Here is a 21,495-nt window from a genome sequence, read left to right as displayed (position 1 = left end):
CTAAAAATTATTTTTTGTTTATGTGAAATTCAAATTTCATTACTGAGCATCTTGTATCTCATCTGGCAGCACTACTGTGGGGGGTATCAAGTCACTTGTCACTGCTGGAAAGTACAGTGTTATACAGGCTGAAGTCAGACAGTCAGAATGCAGCAACTTATGGAGAGCCCTAAAAGTGGGGGAGAACCACTCAAAGGGTTTAAAGCAAGGAGGGGGGTAACATAATAAAATTTTAGTTTTAGGAAGAGGTTTCTTCTGGCTTCTTGGAGGATCCTTTCAAGAGTGACAACAGTAGGATCTCACTAGTTATAATAGTACAGGCAAGAGATTTTGGACAGTGATAGTAGGAAGATGGGAGAGAGGAAGTGCCAGATTTAAGACGTATGTAGGAGTTAGATCAACAGGATTTGGCAATTGATTAGATGGAGTGAAGAGGGCATCATTCCCAGCGTCCAGCTTTGGAGTCTGGAAAGATGGTATTGCTACCAACTGAGATAGAACAGATGTTGGAGGCAAGGACTGAGTTTAGTTTAGGACATGTGTTGGAGGTGCCTAAGGGACATCTGGTGTAGGGGGCCAGCAAATAATTGGCTATCTCATTCTGAAATTTGGTGGAAAAGGTAAGCCTGGAGATTAGGAAGTCTTCAGCAGAGAGGCAATATTGAAACCAGGAGATGGATAAGCTCAGGCAGAAGGCCAAGAAGAAGCAGGAGGAACCAGGAAAGTGAGGTGTCATGGAAGCCAAGGGGTGGTTTCTAGGAGGGGGAAGTGATCAACCATGTCAGATGCAGCCAGAAAGTCCTGATTACACAAAGGTTGAACAATGACCATTGATTTGGGCAAAGGTAAAGTCATCATGACCTTAGGCTGGCATCAAACAGGCTCATTTAGACATCAGACCCATTTATTCAAATGATAAACATTCAGCTAGCATGGGTCCTCAGCATGCTCTCAGGTAAACATCACAGTCATTCTCACATCCCACACACTCCTTCAGAATTTAAACCATTCATTTGAATTGTGCCCTAACTCACTCGGAAATTACAGGCACACCTTCAGATGCTCTCCATACTCATCAGCTGGGGGCCTTTATATTTGCCAATGTCACCTCAGAGTCGGAGCTAGTGCAGCTCTGCCTTTGCAGGGATAACTGCAGGCACCCACGAGGGTTAAATGGGTTATCCTGTGGTTTTTATCTCCCAGGAGTGAAGACCACCGTTGTTCTTCGCTCACCTCCTGGTAGAGCTAATACCCCCTGGGTAATGCTGGATGTTGCTGGTTCTGGTGTCCCTGACATGACTCTTTGCTCACCTCTGGCCCTCATGCACCCTAACTGATGAGTGTGTGCAAAAGTTGAGTTTGCTCTGTTTCCTTTTTTTTTTTTTTTTTTTTTGGCGGCGCCATGTGGTGCAGCATGTGGGATCTTAGCTCCCCGACCAGGGATCGAGCCCATGCCCCTGCAGTGGAAGCGTGGAGTCTTAACCACTGGACCACCAGGGAAGTCCTGTTCCCTATTTTCTAATTATCTTCAGACAGAGGCGCGAACAATAAGAGAGGGGACGCTCAATGGCACAAATCCCCAAGGAAGTGGGAGGGGTTGGGATCCAGAGCCCAGTGGGAAGGGCAAGCCTCAGACAGGACCTCTCTTCCCTGAGACCCAAGGAAAGAAGAGTGTGGGTAGAGACAAGGTTGGAGGTGAAAAGAGAGGAAGTGTTCACCCAATAGCCTCTGTTTGCTTTAAATGCAGTAGTTCTTAACCCAGGGTCCACAGCTCTTTCAGAGTCTGTAGAGAGAATTCAAGGAGCCCATGGACTTGGAGGTGGGAGTGGGAATTGCATCTTTATTTTCACTATCACCAACAGATATATAGTATGTCCTTCTAGGGCATGTGGGTAACGAACTACAGTAGTATTAGCAGTACCTGTGGCTTTGTCACCAATAGAAATCAGATTTTCATAGCATATCATGGCTGTTGCAGATCTCTCAAAATTACATCACTATTTGAAATCATGGTAGTCACTAGACCTGTTGATAGAGTTTGGTATTTAATGTATTAATAAAGAAGCACTTATATAACTACATTACAGATGTCTTTCTTATTTTGGTAATAGTATTTCTTTTGTAATCTTTATTTATCTCATGCATGCATTATTCTGGGAAGGGGTTCCTTAGACTTCACCAGATTGCCAGAAGTGTTCTTAGCATAAAAAAGGCTAAGAGACACTGCTCTGAAGAGTAACAGTAGCTAACATTTACATAGCTCTTCCTAAAGGCCCTGTACTGTTTTAAGTACCTTTTTCTTTTCCTTATGTAGTTGTTAACTCATTTATTCCTAACAACCCTACAAAGGAGGTGCTTTGATTACACTCATTTTATGGAAGAGGATAATGAGGCACAACAGTAAAGTAGCTTGCCCAAGGTCATCCAGCTAGTAAATGATGAAGCTGAGATTCAAACCCAGACCTCTGGCTTCAGAGCCTTTGTTGAAAAGTCAAGGAGGTGAATTGGTAGAATGCCAAGGGGTAAATGGGTTGAGGGCACTGGTGAGAATGGTAAAGAGAGAGGAGGAATGAGAGAGGGTCTACACTGTCCAGAAGAAAAGTAGGAAGAGGCTGCTGGGCTGGAGAAAATAGAAAGGCCCACAGATGAACAGGGTTCAAGGAGATAAAAGAAGTGGTGGAGAGGAGGAGACCTGAGGTGACTGGGAGAACACGGTCCGAGTGAGAGACAGTGGTGTGTAGATGTGGGGGAGTCATTCCAGGGCATGACAAGGTTAATAATGCGGTTTAGACAGAGGTGGTTAAAGTAGAGAGGAGGTGAAGGTCCCTGGAGCTGAGCAGATGAAAGAATCATGAAGTTGGGCCAGCAAATTCTTCCAAGATTGGCTGATCGATTGATTGATTCATTCCTTCATTCGCATTGAGTGTCTAGTACACGCTAGGCAGTGTTCTTGGCATTAGGTAGCCAAGAGGTAAACCAGCAGGACAAGACCCTGCTGCCATGGGGTTTACCTTCCAGCACAGGGAGAACAACACAAATACACACACAGACGAGGCCAGGTTAGACAAGACTCAAAAGCCTCTGAGGCACAATTCCACAATGCCAAAAGTTCTGAAAAGTATAGGTTGTTTTTTCATACTTTGGAGCCCAAACTCGTTAGGTGACAAAACCTGATCTGAAGTAGCATGAGGTTATTTGTAGTCTTGATTCACTCAGTGTGAATTTTCATACTTTTGACTCTAGAAATTAATGTTCAATTATAAGTGATGCTCCAGACCTTTCTAAGTAGTTATGTAATATAGAGTATATGCGGTATATAGAGTTATGTAATATAGGGTACATGTCTTCCTTTCTAAAATTGAAAAAATTCTGAATTCCAAAGCATATCTGGCCCCAAGTTCGGAAAAAAGATGATGGGCCTGTAAGTGCTATGCAGAGAATTCAAACATGCAATGTGTTGATTCAAAAACTGGCCCCTGAACAGGGAGGGCAAGGAGAAACTGAAGAAAGAGGCAGACCACTCCGCATTGGTAGGTGGCAGATTTAATGAGCAAGGGAACTTCCAAGGTTTGTTTTGGGTGGCCGAAAGGCAAGTAGATCTCCACACCCACCTGCCAGAATCTTAAAAGTTTATATAGAGGCGTTAAGGGGGTTCAGTCATGTATTCAGTCCAGATGGTCTCAACACCTTACTCTTTCAAGGCTGCATCCTTAAAACAGCTCCACCTGTGGGAATGGTGGATATATTCCAAGGACAGAGGAGGGGGTAAGGAGTCTCCCAATGCCTGGGTCCAGCTCTGTGGTCAATCAGAGGTCACGTCCTCTTGATGACATCTTCCAAGCCAATGGGATAGTAACTAGGTGGTTTACAGCTTGAGAGTTCCGGGAGGGGAGGTGACATTTAAGCTTAGCTCTGAATGACCAAACAACAACAACAGCAACAAATACAGTCATGCAAAGATCGGGGGCGAGCATTCCAAACAGAGGGAATAGCTAATTCAAAGATAACACAGGGGGGAGGGATAAATTGGGAGATTGGGATTAACATATACACACTACTTACTATATATAAAATAGATAAATAATAAGAACCTACTGTATAGCACAGGGAGCTCTACTCAATACTCTGTAATGGCCAATACGAGAAAAGAATCTAAAAAAACAGTGGATATATGTATATGTATAACTGATTCACTTTGCTGTACACCTGAAACTAATGCAACATTGTAAATCAACTATACTCCAATAAAAATTAAAAAACAAAACAAAGAAGAACACAAAGAGGGCACTGTGGTTGGAGCATACTGGGCTCAGTGAAGAGTGCTATAGACTGCTGGGGGGCTTCATGTTGTTAGAAAGATTGTGAATCTGGTATTAAATCCTTTGATGAATATGGTGTAGTGTCCATGAGTATGGCGGTGGTCAACATTTAGGAGGCCCAGAGGGAAGTCTTCCTGGATGGGAAAACACAAAGGGAGATACTTCAGATAGATTAAACATACAACCGAATGAGGCTGAAAATGTAGACTAAGGTTATGGTCTGAAGACCTTGGTTTGGGGAGAAGTATACTTCCATAGAAAGAAATCAGATTAGGTAGATTAGGTGGGCTCAGGATTCTAATTGGGATACTGGTTAAAAGATGTTCTAGGATGTTCTGGGTCTTAAATGACAGTCTCTCGTTGAGGTCCAATCTGAAATGTTTCTAATCTGATCTGGGCTTTGGGGTTTAAAATAGGTTAGACAAAGAAGACAGTAGCAAAGGCTGACCTGATGAAAGATGTTTTTGGCTTCTCTGTTTATGCCTATTTGGGTTTGTGCTTCTCAGCAGCTGTCTCAGAATGTCTGTCTCCTAGCTTCTCTCTTAATGGCTCCCCACATCCTATCTCTGAGAATCTGTCGGTCATCTCTGTTCCTCTCAATCTCTTCCTCGACATGTTTCTCTGTACATGGCTCTCAGAATCTCCATCTTTGGATATCCATGTCTGGGTTCTAGAATCTGGTTCTTTGTCCCTTCCTTCGTGTGTCTGTACTGTAATTATCTCTTTTTCCAATTGAACTTTTTCCAACTTCCCTCTCGTAAGGCATGAACCTTTTATTATTCCTCTGGTTATCCCCAGTGCCCCTCACAGAGCCTGGCATATAGGAGTCTCTCAGATATAAACATATGAATGTTAAATGGAGGCTTTTTCCGAGGAGTAAGGTACACACGCTCAATCTCCTGTCCCCCTCCCCGCAGCGGAGCTGGCCGTCTGCCCAAAGGCCGGAGGTTGTGGTGGTGCGATGCTGCTACTCGTTGTTTTCTCCCCCGGGTGAAATAACTCTCGGCCGGGACCTTGCCCAGGCCTGCTCTCGGGTCTTGGACGCTAGCCGCCGGCACTCGCCGTTTGTCCTTAGCCGCGGACAGCCAGCCTCGCCGGCCCCGCCCCGCGGCTCTGCCTCGGCCAACCAGCGAGCGCCCGGCAGTCCTGCTTGTAGAGAGGCCAGCGCAAGATGGCTGCTGCGTGTCGGAGCGTGAAGGTAACCGGGTCTTCGTCCCTGCTTCTTGCCCCGCTGCACCTGCTGGCACGGCGCGGCCGTAGAACTAGGGGGGAGAGATCGGTGCTGGCAGAAAGGGTTACTCTTATCGAGGCCTGCTATTGCGGCGGTTGGCCTCGGGAGGTGAAGGTCAACTCTCTGGGGCACGTGCATGCGGGGTGTCTGGATGGGCTTCTGGGGGATGAGACACCCAGAGGTCCCATCGTTAAAGTGAGGAGGCACATCTGGGTCAAACCGCAGGGGTGACCAGGAGCCTCCCTCGCAGAAGCCTGGAAAATGGGCAGATGCAAGGGTGGGGGTGGTCTGTACAGTATAGTTGTTGACCGTGCCCCTCTTCACAGGGTCTGGTCGCCGTAATAACCGGTGGAGCCTCGGGCCTCGGCTTGGCCACGGCGGAGCGACTGCTGGGGCAGGGGGCCACTGCTGTACTTCTCGACCTGCCCAACTCGGATGGGGAGACCCAGGCCAAGAAGTTAGGGAAGAACTGCGCCTTTGCCCCAGCGGACGTAAGTGGGATTACCTCACCTCTCCCATGGGGTCCCTTTTCATAAGGGTACCGTCTATGTGGGCAGTGGACCCATCTCCTTTTCCCTTTTGGCCTGAGCCATTTTCAAAACGCCTGCAGTAAGGAATTTCTAAAGCTGGGTTTCACAACGGAGGGGTTGGGAATTGGCCATATCAGAATCTCCTCAAAGAAGTATGTATAGTTTGAAAATGCATATTGTGCCCTGTAATTTTATATTTACAAAGTCAAAAAACTTTTCATGAAACAAACTACAGGAAGTAAAGCTTGACGAAATTATCTTAGCAGGTACGGGTACAAAAAAGCTAGTTTATCTTCATATCAATAATTCTCAAAACTTCTCTGATCCACAGCAGTTGAGAATCTCCAGGGGTATGTGAATTTATCAGAAGAGGGTATGGATTTCAAAAATGTTTTGAAACACTGCTCTGTATTACCTAACATTTTCACCTTTGTCCCACTCTCGAGTTTTCTTTCACCTGGCCTCTCCCTTGCTTACACAATTCTCTTGTCACTCAAAGAGTGAACCTGCCTTGCCCTCCCCTCCTCAAGATTTAGTGGTATGTGTGTGATGGGAGATGAATACCTTCTCCACTTCTCCCTTTGAAGGTGACCTCAGAGAAGGACGTGCAAGCAGCCCTGACTCTAGCAAAAGAAAAGTTTGGCCGTGTGGATGTGGCAGTCAACTGTGCAGGCATTGCAGTGGCCAGCAAGACATACAACTTAAAGAAGAGCCAGGCCCATACCTTGGAGGACTTTCAGCGAGTTCTCAATGTAAGGCCTTAGAGGTTCTCCAGGGGTAGTAGTAAGAAGTATCTGGCTGTGGGTGTCCCCAAAGCTTTTAGGGGACAAAAGACTGCTTCTGCTTTAGGTCCTACACCATGTCTCTACTGGTCCTCCAGGTGAATCTCATAGGCACCTTCAATGTGATCCGCCTGGTAGCTGGTGAGATGGGCCAGAATGAACCAGACCAGGGAGGCCAACGTGGGGTCATCATCAACACAGCCAGTGTAGCTGCCTTTGAGGGCCAGGTGTGTGAGTAGGGGCAAGGCTTGTGCCTTGGTGACTTGTTGGGGCCCCTTCCCCCTGTGACCTACACTCCTTCTCCAGGTTGGACAAGCTGCATACTCTGCTTCCAAGGGGGGCATAGTGGGCATGACACTGCCCATTGCTCGGGATCTGGCTCCCATGGGCATCCGGGTGATGACCATTGCTCCAGGTAGACATATCCCCTCCCTGCCACACCTGGGATTGGATGGGATCTGTGGGCAATTGAGAGGGGAAGGTATTTACCATCTAAACAGCAGCAGCCTTCTATCTCTGGGCATAGGGAAGCACCACAAGTAGGGTTAAGGTGAGGAGGGACCAGGTAAATATGAAAGCGAGGGTGGGTCTCTGACTCTGGTTGTCTTGTCTAGGCCTATTTGGCACTCCGCTGTTGACCACCCTCCCAGATAAAGTGCGCAACTTCCTGGCCAGCCAGGTGCCCTTCCCCAGCCGACTGGGTGACTCTGCTGAGTATGCTCATCTGGTACAGGCCATCATCGAGAACCCATTCCTCAATGGAGAGGTCATCCGGCTGGATGGGGCCATCCGCATGCAGCCTTGAAGGGGGAAGGCAGAGAAAACACAGGCTCCTCTGTCCCTCCTCTTCCTGGAGTACTCTACTCCAGCTTGGGAGGAAGCCCAGTAGCCATTTTGTAACCTCTGCCCACCAGTCACCCTTCGTGCCTAATAAAGTCTCTTTCTCACAGGGGAGCGAGCAGCACTGTGTGCTGGGGGAACTGGCATGGGGAAGAAAGGTGAATGGGTGAAGACTCTGACAGGGTTGCATGCTCAGAGCCCAGGGGTGGGGCGGGAAAGGCAGTACCTCACACCTTTTGTGTCCTATTACAACACGTGGCCTTGATTTTAGTGAATAACTTTATTACCTAGGGTCAAAGGTGGGGGTGCTGGCTCAGCTCTCCCACTGGGAAATGGATCATCTTCCTCTCTTAACTCAGCCTCTGTGAGCTTGATTGATGGAGGAGGGAGAGATGACCATCCAGAGCTCAGCGGCTGCTGGTGTTGAATTGCAAGTGATATTGGGCTGTAGGGTGATTGGCGTAGATTATTGAATTCAGATAGAAATCCAGAGGCCTCAGGTGATGGGCTTTCCCTCTCTCCCTGGCCCTTGCCATCCGTCTCCACCCTCCCTTGGCATTCATCCCTGCTGCCACCCCCTGGAACTCACTGGTCTTTTTGCTCCTTAGCCAGCTACTGGTTGAAGGAGCCTAGTACCCTCCGAAATTCAGCACACAGCTCCCTCTCCTGTTCTTCTAGCTCCATTGCTGCCTGGGCCAAGCACATGGGCTGGCTTTCCCATTTGGTATCCAGTGCTTGTTCGGTCTGGCGCTGTGCCTCCTTTTCATGGTGTTGCACCTCCTGTACTTTCCTGATGGCAGCTCTCTGCTCTAGAATCACACCCTTCCAGCAATAGGGCAGGACCCTGTGGGGAGCCATAGGGTTTTGGGCGACCTGGGGGTTCTCAGTCAGTAGTTCACTTGTGATCTGGTTTTGGTTCTCCATGAGGTTGTCCTCCTGTTGGTGCTGATGCTCACGGCGCTGCTGCTTAGCCATCTTAGCTACCTGGTGGGGCCCCCGAATGTGAGCATTTGGATGCCCAACCTCAGGGAACTCTCAGTCACCGGGGAGGGGGAGACATGGCCCTACTCTCCTCCATCTCAGGGAGATACTGCATGGCCTTTGAGTGACTTAAGGTGGGGGAAGGGGCAGAATGGGCAGGGAACTCCCCTGCCCTCTGGAAGCCCTTAGACTAAGAGGCTGGGGAAGGGAGGGCAGTGTTCTGTTCTCAGGTCATCCTGAGTCTGGAGGTGGGGAAGGGGACCGTCTGCCCTAAGAGGGCCCTTGGGTGAAGGGGGAAATCCTCAGGTAGATGAGAGGGCTGGTGTTGATTCGAGAAGGGTTGTGAGGGGAAAGATGTGGCTGAGGTTCCCCAGGACTTTGTTCAGGGGACTGGGGAGAGCCGGGTGCACTGGATGGCTCTGGCCATACGTACCTGGGCCTTGTTGGCGTTGGCCATGGCAGACATTATGGCCTTGTGGCAGCAGTCCTCCAGCTTGGCCAGCTGGGTGGCCTGCAAGTCCACGGCTAGGTGCAGCTGTTCACTGAGCATATCTACACAGAGAAATATGGTCAAGGCACTGTACTGGCTTGCTGCATTTCTGGTTCACTCATTCAGCCATTTGTTCAGCAAGCTTTGTGGATGTATGTGTATGTATGTTTCGGAAGGGGGTAATGTCCTCATTGGAGGGATGTGTGGAAGGAGGTACTCTTTGGGGCCAGGGATAACCAAAGTGACAGCAACAAGAATTTCTCAGGTCCCTCACTGAAAGATGCCTCCAATGGACTGGAGTCTCAGTGCAGCTCTGTTGCTTCTGGGCTGTGTGACCTTGGGGAAATCATTTCATCTCTGAGCCTCAGTCTAAGGGCCCTGTGTTGGGTTCTGAGGATACCAATGAATTAGATCCTGTCCTCAGAGAGTTCCTTGTCTAATGGAGGAGATGGATCAAATGTAGATCATCATACCACAATGTGGTAAGGGCAATGACAGAGATGTATGTAGGGCATTAAGAGAGCTTTGGGTGAGAGGAAGGCTTCCAGGAGGAGGTGATCCTTGAAATACATGTTGCATATAGTCAGAAAGGGCAAAGGGCATTCCAGGCTGCAAGCACAGCATGAGCAAATATATTGAAACTTTGCTTCAATCCAGCCACACCAGTCTCCTTGCTGTTTCTAGAACATGCCAGACGGTCCTGCCTCAGGGATTTGCAATAAACGTTGCTCTTGTCTCATGCTCTTTTGCCTCCCTCAGGTCTTTGCTCAAATGTTACCGCCTCAGTGAGGCCTTCTGTCTCTCATACCTAAAATTGCCACCTGCCTGCTCCCAACATTTATCCTCCTTCTCTGATTTATTTTTCTCCCTAGCATTTGTCACCATCCAATATACCCTACATTTTACTTAATTATTTTTGTCTATTGCCTGTCTCTCTCCTCACTAGAAGGTAACCCTTGTGAAAGCAGGGATTTTTGTCTGTTTTATCCACTACCATGCCCTAGCACCTGCATCAGAGCCTGGCACATAGTGGGTGCTCAGTAAATATTTATCAAATGAATGAAGGAAGCCAAGAAACAGCATGGTCTGTATCTTAAATTACAAATAGTCTGCTCTTCCTAGAGCATAAAATGCAAGTGACTAGGGAGCTCTACAGGGGCCAGACTAAGGACTAAAAACTTGACCCTGAAGGTGGTGGGGAACATGAAAGGATTTTAAGTAAGGGGGTGACACAGATCTGCATTTTAGAAAGCTCCTTTTGGTGGCCAGTATAGAGGACAGTCAGGCTTGTGGGAGACAGTTGATGTAGGGAAGCCATCTTGGAGGCTAAGGCAGTAGGCCAGTTGGGAGGGCTCAAACCAGGCCAGTGATGGAAAGGATGGAGGGGAAATATATGGAGGTTACATCAGCAGTACTTGATGGATTGGATGAGGGAGTAAGGGAGAAGAAAGACTTGGATGCTTTCCAGGGTCCTGGCTGGGATGACTCCATGCATTGTGTGGCCACCACTGGAACTAGAGGATACAGAATTTAGAGCAGGTTAGGAAGCACTGATGTATTGTTTAGGAAGCTGAGTTGGAGGTGGTCCGCAGGCACCTGGATATCTGATTCTGCAGGTAAAGAGTCCTCAGCACAGAGGTGGCGACATTTTAGCTGAAACCAGAATGAGGACCGAGGGTGCCTGAGGCAAGTATGCAGGGTAAGGAGTGCGCCAGGGACAGAGTCTCAAGAAGGAAGAAGTAGAAGGAAGAGGAATCCATAAAGGGCAGACAGGAGGAATGATCGGAGAGCTACAAGCAGAATGTGCTGTCACAGAAGCCAAGGAAGAGAGAGGTTCAAGAAGAAAGATGTGATCATAGTCAAGTGTAGCAAGAAAGTCCCAGTCAAGGAGAAAAGACTGAACAGAGCCTCTTGTACCTGATAACACAAAGGGCATTGATGATTTTAGTAAGAGCAGTGTCAGTGAAGTTGTGTGGGGAGAAATGAGATCTCAGGGGTTGAGGTGTGACTGGAAAGTTCGGAAGGAAAGAGCAAGTGGAAGCAGATTTTTCAGAAAGTATGGTTGTAAAGGAAGACAGCTAGCTCATAGCATCTAGAGGAATCACAGAGTGGAGGGAGACTTTTGTTTTTTTCCTAAGAAGGGTTAGACACAAGCATGCTTACAGCCTTCACAGAAGGGGCCAGTGGAAGGGCAAGTGTTGAGAACCCAGCGGGGAGTACCTAAAGGGAGCACAGCCTGTGTGGGAGGCAGGGGGAATGGGGTCCAGAGCATAGGTTGAGGGGTTGGCTCTGGAGAGGCACAGGGACACATTTCAGAGACTGGAGGGCGGGGGAAGGGAGGATAGGGGTGCCTTGTTTCATTTCACTCTTCGTAGCAACCCAGAGAGGAAAGATCAGCCCCATTTTTCAGATGAGCTCCAGAGGTGAAGTAAAATGCCCAAGGTTACACAGCCAGCAAGTAGTAAGTTGGGATTTGAATCCGGATCTCTCGAGGAATCAGCCCATGCTCCTTCCATGACATTACACAGACTCTCTCACAGCATTCTGCTGTCCCTGTTGCCTTGCTCTACCTTCTCGTACACCTGCCTGCTGCCATTGGGCAGCTGGCCCCTGGTTCCACTGCAACTGTTCTGACAAAAATCACCAAATACTCCTAATTTCCAAATCTCATTTTCAAGTCTCATTCTTTTCCTATCTGAACTTCTCTGGGGCATTTGACGTTATTGATGACTCCCTCTTTGAAACTTCTCCCTTGGCCTCTGAGTTCCCAGTTTCTCATGGTGACTGACAGCAAGTGTGGCGTAGCAGTCAAGAGTGCAGGCTCTGGGGCTTCCCTGGTGGCGCAGTGGCTGGGAGTCCGCCTGCCGATGCAGGGGACACGGGGTCGTGCCCCGGTCCGGGAAGATCCCACATGCCGCGGAGCGGCTGGGCCCGTGAGCCATGGCCGCTGAGCCTGCGCATCCGGAGCCCGTGCCCCGCAACGGGAGAGGCCACGACAGTGAGAGGGCCTGCGTACCGCAAAAAAAAAAAAAAAAAAAAAAAAGAGTGCAGGCTCTGGAGCCAGCCTGCCTGAGTTCACTTCCCGCACTTCCCGCCTCCATCACCCACTAGCTGTATGATTTTGGGCAAGTTATTTAACATCTCTGCTCTTCAGTTTCCTCCACCGAAGATAGGGATACTACTAGTACTTGCCTCATAGGGTTGTCGTGAGGATAAAATGAGTTAATACATGGTAGAAAGCTTGACACAGTGTCTGGTACACAGTAAGTGCTCAGCAAAGGTTAGCTCTTCCTTTTGCTACCTGCTCTGCCTAGAATGACCTTTTCTCATTCCCACTCTCTGCCTTGCCGAAATTGTACCCAACTTTCCAAAACTGGTTCCTGACAGCGGGCCTGTGGCAACCCCCTACCCTGCCTCCTTTCCTTTGTGAGAACTGACCACTCCCATATTGATGTTTCCTCCGTGTCCTATATATACTTCTATCACAGTACCGCTCATAGTACCTAACGCAGCGTTAAAGTATAGATATGTGCTGGTAAATGACTTGTGCATGTATCTTTTCCTCTTACTCTACACTGATTTTCTGGAAGGCATGGTTCTGTGGGTTCCTGGAGGGTAGGGTGCCTTTCTTGTTTACATTGGTCAGTTGTTCATTCAACAATGATTTATTGAGCTCCTGACACTGTGGCAGACAACGTACTAGGCAACTGGGATATAGGGGTGGAAATGAGATATGTGGTTCATCTTCAGTGAGCTGACATTTTGGGGAGAAGACAGACATTCCACAAATACTTTCAGATACTTAGTTACCTCCGTGATAAGCGGTATAACAGAACAGGGTGCTATAACAGGGGTGGTTTTAAAGGTGAGCAGTGTGAGTAGATAAGAGATGGTCCTTGCCTGTGAAAGGCTTACTCTAATGGAAAAGGGGGACATAGCCACAGATGTCATAGTAATATTGATAGTAGCTACTGGTTATTGAGCACTGACGCTTGTGCTTTACTTACAGTATCTCATTTCATTCTCATACGAGCTCTTTGTGGTATGGATTCATTTCCTCATTTTAAGATAAGGAAACTGAAGCACAGAGAGGAAAATTCATTTGCCCAAACCAGCTAGTAAGCAGCAGAGCCATTAGGTTTGTCTTCACTGTGCTGCCTCCAGGTAATGGAGTGCCAGGCTGACTGGGGATCAGTGGCTATACTGTCAGTTGATGAAGGAAGTCAGGGAGGTTGGGGCCTGCTCAGTCTAACCTTTCAGCATCAGCCCCTATGGGTAACTGGACCTCCCCACACAGTTCTGGTCTTCTGGGCACTGTATCCAGCTCAGGATGACTCCCCACTAGGCCTCAGGTCACAGCCTGGAGGGCCCCGCTGCTTACCTGCACAGTTCTCAACTCTGGCTTGCTGTTGCTCTTGCAGCGGCTTCTCCAGGCTGTGCATGAACTCTTCCTGCTGCATTCTCAGGCATATGGCCCTGTCCAAATCTTCCCCAGAGAAGCACTGCAGGCTGGTTGGGCCCCAGTGGGGATCATTGTCACCAAGATGAGCTGGAAACTCCCTCCAGAGTCGGTCTGAATCCCAAAAGTCAAGTTCACGCCTTTTCTTGAGCTGCTTCTTCTGCTTCCGAAACTTGCATTTTCTTGGCCAGCCGACCTGTCCGTTCTGCCTGTTCCTTCTGTAGTATCTGAGCCACCACATCATATTGCACCTGGTTGGTACCTGGGGGTGGTGGGTAGGGGCATGGAGAAGGCCCCATGGGAGGGACAGAGCCCACTCAGCACAGCCACTGTCCCCAAAGGTCAATCTGGTTTGTCTTACCACACCCCAGGCCTCAGGCCCCACTCCGAAGCAGAACTGCCCTGCGTTATCCCACTTGGCCCTTGCTTTTCTTCTTTGGCTGGCCCCTGGCCTTGGGCTTTTACCATAAGCTGCCACCTTGCTCTGCTTTTTTGCCTTCCTAAGCTTTTTCTCTTCCACCTGGCTGTTCAGGGCTTCAGCATCCACCTGATCCCAAAGAAATGAGTTAAATCAAGGTACGGGCCCAACAGTGGGCCTCGAATGCTCTAACATAGACTGCTCAGAATTTACCTGCTTCAAAATCCTCCTATAGGATCCCCAGTACGTACTGGATAATGTTCTACCATCTCAGCATGGTTTGTAAGTCTCTCAGTGGTCTAGCCTCTTCCTCTGTCTCCAGCCTCATCTCACCCTCTTCCCCTCTCCCACCCTCAGAAGCTCTGCTTACAGTTCCCTGCACATCTTAGGCTGTTTCATACTGATAGTCTTTGCTCCAGCATCTCCCTCCACTTGGAACACTCTTTCCTCCCCTCTTTACCCAAACTCCTATTCATCCCTTAAGACCAGCTCAGACTTCACTTTCCTGACCCCTCCAGCAGGTGCTACTCCCATAGAATCTAGGGCCCACTGCTCACACTATAATGAAGTTTGCCTCTATTGATTATCTCCTACACCAGACTGTGAGCCTGCTAAGGGCAGAGACTGGGCCTTAGTCACCTTTGTATCCCTACTGCCCACCCCAGTGCTTGGCACAGAGCAGGCCCTGAGGAAACGCTTACCAACTAGATCTCAGTCACACCACTCATCCACCCAGCCAGCAATCTATTTTTTCTTAAACTATCAATATTTTCTCTTTATTTTGATTATAATTCATTTAAAACGTTTCAAAATAGTGCAAAAGGGAATACAGTTTAGTGAAGAGTAAGTGTCCCTCCCATCTCTGTCCCTCAGGCTGGTTAACAGTTTCTTTCTTTTAAATATATTTATTTATTTTATTATTTATTTGGCTGCACTGGGTCTTAGTTGCAGCACGCAGGATCTTCGTTGCAGTATATGGGATCTTTTAGTTGTGGCATGCGGGATCTATTTCCTTGACCAGGGATCGAACCCCGGCCCCCTGCATTGGGAGCACAGAGTCTTAGCCACTGGACCACCAGGGAACAGTTAACAGTTTCTTATGTAGCCTTCCAGAAAGAGTTTAGGCATATGCATGCAATACCAAATATTCTTTTTTCTTTTTTAATAAATTTATTTATTTATTTATGGCTGAGAAAATATTGGCTATTGGGTCTTCGTTGCTGGGCGTGAACTTTCTCTAGTTATGGCGAGTGGGGGCTACTCTTCATTGCACCTTGTTGTGGAGCATGGGCTCTAGAGCACAGGCTCAGTAGCTGTGGCGCATGGGCTTAGTTGCTCCGCGGCATGTGGGATCTTCCTGGATCAGGGCTCAAACCCGTGTCCTCTGCATTGGCAGGCAGATTCTTAACCACTGCGCCACCAGGGAAGCCCCCAAATATTCTTTATAGACTTCTTTCGGCTCCATTTGCCTGTCTCTTGAGAACCAGGCCACTTGGCCCAGAGCTGACTGGAGAAGTCAGCTGTCACTGGCTCCTCTAACCCCAGTCTCTTCCCCTGCACCCCCAGTCCCCTTTCCCAGGCTCTTCCCACACGTGGGGGTGAGTACCTTTTCACCCTTCTCCTTCCTTTCTAGCCCTACAGTCTGCTTGAATCAGGGAGGGGCTGTGATGGGCACTGCTATGTTCCTCTCCAGGTGTAAGAGTGAGGTGGCCCCTGGTCCAGAGAAAGTCCCTGCTGCCCACTCACCCGCATTTCTCTGGTCCACACATTGAAGAATTGGCTCTGTTGCTCCTTTTCTTGATTTCTTCTAGCCTCTATGGCTGCCACCTCCTTGGGATCTGGTGGTGGGTCTACCTTATACATCTGGAGCAAGAGTGAGGTGAATGGCCAATCAGTGCTAACCATCCTCCTTGACTACACCCCCACCCCCATTCCATTCTCCCCACAGTATCTTACCAGTTATTGATTCCTACTGATTTTACTTCCTGACATATTTCATATCTGTGTTCTCCATCTCTGCTGTCACCACCCTAATTCAGGCCTCACAAGCTGGTGCCAGACAGTATTCCCAGGAGCCTCACTGGCCTCCCTTGCTCTAGTGTTATGCTCTCTACCTCTTTCTCTGCCTTGGCTACCAAAGTGATTTTTCTGAAAGCAAATCTGACCATGGCACGCCTCAGCTTAAAACCCTTAAAAGCAGCTTTAAAGCAAATGGTTCCCCAGTGTTTACAAGATCAAGTCCAACCCCCTTTGCCAGATTTATGAGTCTTCATGATCTGACCCCTGCTCACCTTTCCAAGTCTCAAACTCATTTACAACATCCCTTTTACATTATGTTCTACTTAGTTTTCCCCGTTTCAGTAAATGCCACCACCACTCCCCCTTTATTTTTATTACTTATTCTCCAGTCAAATGAAAGGCTAGAGGGCTTAAATTTGCCTGTGTTCCTTCATATTTTGGGAGGCCCAGTTTTGGCACGTGAGCCAGCCAAAGCCACAGCCCAAACCACTTCTGCTAACTTAAATCTGATCATGTTTTGCACCTGCTTAAAATCCTCCACTGGCTTCCTACTGCACTTACAATCAGATCCAAACTCCTTACTGTGGGCTTTCAAGATCTGGTTCCTGCACACCTCTCCAGTTCATCTCATGCCTCCCTATCCCTTGCTTACGGTGCTCCAGGCACACTGGCTTCCTATCAAGTCCTCCAACACTACAACTGTTCCCACCTCAGGGCCTTTGTACACCATGTTCCTTTGTTTGGAACACCATTCTTCAACTCCTCGTATAACTAGTTCCGGTCTCTCTCTCTCTCTCTCTCTCTCTCTCTCTCTTTTAACCATTTTGTAACTAAAATATTTGATGTATACAGGAGAATATATATATAAGCCATATGTAAGTTAGGAAGCATGATAAAAGAGACCCACGAACCAACTCCCCAACTTAAGAAATAGTGAATGATCAATACTATTGAAGGGTCTTATGTCTCTCCTCCCTCATCCTTACCCTAAGAGATAACCACTATCCAAAATGTTACCATTCCCTTACTAAGATGCATTAATGTACTGTGTGTGCGTAACTCCCTGAACAATATTTTAAAACATTTTCTTGTCTCAGAATTTTATGGAGTATCACACAGTATGCATTCTTCTGCATCTTGCTTTTTTCACCCATGTTCATTCTATCATTTAACAAATATTTATGGAGTACCTACTGTCAGATGATCCTTTAAGCATTTGGGAGACATCAAGGAGCAAAAGTGACAAAAATCTGAGTCCTTGTGAAAGTTACTTTCTAGTGGGGAGTACATTAAATAGTTTGTAAGAAGATAATAAGAGCTTCAGGAAAAAATATAGAGCAGGATAAGGGGAATTGGAAGTGCCAAGGAAGTGGGGGGCATGTTGCAATTTTAAATATGGACGTCAGGGGAGGCATAACTGAGAAGGTAATATTTGAGCAAATACTTGAAGAAGGTGAGAGAGTCTCCTATGCAGATAACTAGGAGAGCACTGCAGGCCGAGGGAACAAGTGCAAAGGCCTTAAGGTGGACAGAAGAGGCACACGTTCAAGGGGACAGCAGGGAGGCAAGGAGGAGTGGGAAATGACATTAGAGAGATTGGGTTGGGGGGGTGCAGAGCATGTAGGACTTTATAGACCATTGTAAAGGCTGCGGCTTCTATTTTGAGAGAAATGGGCAGCCATTGGAGGATTTTGAGCAGTGAGAGTGATGTGTCCTGTCTTTGATTTTTAAAGGATCTCTCTGGCTGCTCTGTTAAGAAGAGACTGGAGGGGAGGGGAGGCAAGACTAGAGGCAGGGAAACCAGACAGGAGGCTATTACAGTCGTTCAGGCAAGAGATGATATGACTCACACCAGGTTGGTAGCAGCGGATGTAGCAAGAAATGGTCAGATTCTGGATATATTTTGAAGGCAGAGCCAACAGGACTTCCTGATGGGTTGGATGTGCTGTGAGAGAGCAGTGTTAAGAATGACTTGAAGGATTTTGGCTGGGGCAGTCAGAGGAGTTGCTATCAACTGAATAGTCTGTGTGGGGAGAACAGAATGGGATGAGGATCTGGAGATCAGTTTCGAAGTGTTGAGTTTGAGAGGTCGATTAGATACCCACTGATAGCATACATATAGTATGGTAAATTTTGTTATTGTTCAAAAAGATTTGCTGTTGGGAATTCCCTGGTGGTCCAGTGGTTAGGACTCTGTGCTTCCACTGCATGGGACACAGGTTAGATCCCTTGTTCCCTCGTTGGGGAATTAAGATCCCAGAAGCCCCATGTGGCCAAAAAAAAAAAAATTGCTGTTCCTCCTTACAGAAGGATTCTATATCCTTATCTTATTGTCCTCAAGGTTAGCCACATGATCTGCTTTGCCCTCTGCAATGTAAGAATTGACATGTGCCAATCCCAAGCAGAACTAAGAGCCATTACATTATAGCCACTTTCTCTCTTCACTCTCTGCTGTGGGACCTGGGCAATGTCCCAGGTGAGCGCTGCCCCTTCAGCCTCAGTCCTGGAGTGATGACAGAACAGAGATGTAGCCAACCCACAGTGGACAAGAAGCAGGAGTGAGAAATCTTTGTTTTTATGAACTGCTGAGACTTAAACATTTTTTAAGAGTTTATCTGAGCAAAATACAAACCGGGCAGTGCCAAACCAGAAGTGGTTAAGAAGAGTTCAGGGAAAGATCTTTAAAGAGGAGAGATGGAAAGGAAGGAAATTATTTGATTGGCTATAGCTGAAGCACTTGCTTTATTTGAGAAAGCCTAGGTGGCTGTTTGGATTGGTTGTCCTTAGGTTTTTTTTTTTTAAACAGTTTTTTAAAAATAATTTTATTATTCTGCTTCTGTATAGCAAGACCTTACCTAACTGGAATTTAGTTAACCAGCAACCTCACCCACCTATAACATAGCTTGAAACTAAAAATAAACAAAAATAGATCACTTAAGGCTTTCTCAGGGCCTCTGTCAGAAACAATTTGTTCTTATGTAGCACATATTTTTACTAAGCTTTATATAGCCTATGATTTTTTTTTTCTTTTTTTATTGTCATCACAGTTAACATTTACTGAGTATTTACTGTAAACATGCAATTATAAGCGTGTTGTATTAGTAACTCATTTATTAGGTTGCACCATATAAAAAATGCTGATATTTTTGTCCTACTAGTATTTTTCTTAATATTTCTATGAAGTAGATATTATTTTTTTCCACAACTCACACACACACACACACACGTTTAAACAGTTTTTTAAAGGTTACTTTCCATTTACAGTTATCACAAAATATTGGCTATATTCCCCATGTTGTACAATACATCCTTGAGCCTATCTTACACCCAGTAGTTTGTACCTCCCACTCTCTCACCCCTATATTGCCCCTACCCCCTCACTGGTAACCACTAGTTTGTTCTCAATGTCTGTAAGTCTGCTTCTTTTATGTCATATTTACTAGTTTGTTGTATTTATTAGCTTCCACATATAGCTGCTGAGATTTTGAGGTTGTCACCTCAGCATAATTTAGCCCATCCTGACTGATATAAGGAATTTAAAGCTATGAGACAGTGAGAGATCTCTAAGGGACTGTAGATAGTTAAGAATGCCTCAGGGGAGACAGGGAGAGGAGGAGCCAGCACTGGAGGCTAAGGAGTGTGGCCAGTGAGGTGGGAGAAAAAATGGGAATACCTGAGAAGCCAAGTGAAGAAAGTGCTTTTGGGAGGAGACAGTGGGCAACTGATGATGGGTTAAGTAAGACGAAGACTGAGAACTGACTAATTTGAAGGGGAGGGTTGCTGATGACCTTGATTAGAACATTTTTGCTGGGGCCTGACTGAACTGGGTTCAAGAGAGACTAGGACTCTAGTCAAACAACCCAGCAGCACAAACAACCCAGTTTATTTATTTTTTAATTGCAAGAGGAAAAGAGAAAGGACTTGTAGATTAACAGAGACATATATACAGGTGGAAAAGTTTCCCTAGCATATACCTAGGAGCGGAAGTGCTGGATCATAGGGCATAAGCCTATTTAAACTTTACGAGATAATGTTGTTTTCCAAGGAGATTGTACCAATTTATACTTTCACTATAGTGTATAAAAACTCTAGCCACTCCACATCCTCAGCAACACTGGATATTACAGACTTTTTAATTTTTGCCAACTTGTGGGTATAAAATTATAATTATCAGTTTTAATTGGAATTTTCCTTATTGCTAATGAGGTTGCAACATCTTTTCATGTGTGTTTTGTCCATTTTTCTTTCTCTTCTGTGAAGTGCCCATTCATATCTTTTGCTCATTAAAAAAAATCAGTTTGTCCTTTTCCTATTAATTTTAGGAGTTCCTTTTGTATTCTACACACTAATCATTTCTTAGTTTACCTGTGGCAAATATCTTCAATTTGTGGCTTGTCTTTTCACTTTATTATTATTTTATAATAATTTTCTGGTAACAGTTGATACACACAAAAGAATATGGTTAACACATGTAAGTTATGAAGCATAACAACAAAATGAACACCTGTGAACCCTCCACAGAACCCAGAAAATAGAACAGTATCAATACTTTAGAAGCTTTCTGTGTGCACTTACCATCTTTTCACTTTATGTTGTAATTTGGAGGAATTTGAATGTAGTCAAATTTACCAATCTTTTCCTTTAAGCTCAAAAGTTTTTATTATTTAAGAAATCCCCTGAGGTCATAAAGATAGTCTCCTATATATTCTTCTAAAACTTCTAAAGTTTTGCTTTTCTCATTTAAGTTTTTAATCTATTTGGGAATTGCACTTTGTATATGGTGTGAGAAGTAGGGATCCAATTTGACCTTTTCCCCCCCAAGCTCCATTTCATCTTAAATGGAACAGTAGTTCCTGTCAATTATATGAGATTGCTGTCCTTTGGTCATTTTATCCCCTCAGCCTGATCATGACTGTTTCTCCCAACTGAACTTCATTTACTAGATTGCATCAACCAAGCTTTCTCACTTTCCTGGACTTGTCCTAAGACTTTAAGACTCTTCCCAGCCTCCAGACATCATTTAAAAAATAGTCACAGGAATGGCTGTGGCAGCCACCAGACCCTTTTCATGTCTAAGTCTAAGCACCAATGCCAGCCTACTCATTCCATCTGTCACCACAATATAAGGTCACACTGAAGGGGAAGATTCCACAGACAGCCTCTTGGACTGCTAAGGCCATGGCTTAGTAAAAAGCAGGTATAAAGTGATGGGGGATGAGGGGATGGAGGAGAGGGATAGAAAGATGGGAAACAGAGGGGAAGGGGACAGAAAGGGCAGAGTCAGGGGCAGAGGCAGAAGAGAGGAAGGAGGGCAACAGGGCGGTTGATAGGGGTGGAGGGCAGAGAGAGAAGAGGAAGGGAGGAAGCAAGGGACGGCAGAGGGGGATGGAGAGGAGGGAATGAGATGGGGGTGAGGCATGGAGAGA

The 21,495-nt window shown here is 46.6% G+C and overlaps 2 protein-coding genes across 4 annotated transcripts; one reads left to right on the top strand and one right to left on the bottom strand.

Moving 5' to 3' along the window:
* The first annotated feature begins 5,477 nt into the window (after nucleotides 1-5,477).
* On the top strand, nucleotides 5,478-7,816 carry HSD17B10 (hydroxysteroid 17-beta dehydrogenase 10). 3 transcript variants are annotated; one of them, XM_065900935.1, is made up of 6 exons: nucleotides 5,478-5,517; nucleotides 5,877-6,041; nucleotides 6,668-6,832; nucleotides 6,961-7,089; nucleotides 7,169-7,277; nucleotides 7,477-7,816. In XM_065900935.1, the coding sequence occupies exons 1-6, from the start codon at nucleotides 5,491-5,493 to the stop codon at nucleotides 7,665-7,667; spliced, it is 786 nt and encodes a 261-aa protein (XP_065757007.1). In that variant the 5' UTR covers nucleotides 5,478-5,490; the 3' UTR covers nucleotides 7,668-7,816. The 3 variants fall into 3 exon arrangements, with proteins under 3 accessions (XP_065757007.1, XP_065757006.1, XP_065757008.1); XM_065900934.1 differs by having other exon boundaries at nucleotides 5,478-5,613; XM_065900936.1 differs by having other exon boundaries at nucleotides 5,491-5,517; nucleotides 7,169-7,250; nucleotides 7,477-7,667.
* Nucleotides 7,817-8,109: 293 nt separating this feature from the next.
* On the bottom strand, nucleotides 8,110-15,913 carry RIBC1 (RIB43A domain with coiled-coils 1). The gene is given in 7 exon segments (XM_065901271.1): nucleotides 8,110-8,197; nucleotides 8,292-8,686; nucleotides 9,117-9,235; nucleotides 13,555-13,805; nucleotides 13,807-13,894; nucleotides 14,098-14,179; nucleotides 15,797-15,913. Coding segments are annotated over 7 exon segments (1,140 nt in total).
* Between the last annotated feature and the right edge of the window lie 5,582 nt (nucleotides 15,914-21,495).

This window comes from Phocoena phocoena, chromosome X (genome assembly GCF_963924675.1).
Source record: "Phocoena phocoena chromosome X, mPhoPho1.1, whole genome shotgun sequence".
NCBI classification, from domain to species: domain Eukaryota; kingdom Metazoa; phylum Chordata; class Mammalia; order Artiodactyla; family Phocoenidae; genus Phocoena; species Phocoena phocoena.
Note: the sequence above shows the minus strand (reverse complement) of the source record. Positions and strands in the feature narration are given on the sequence as shown.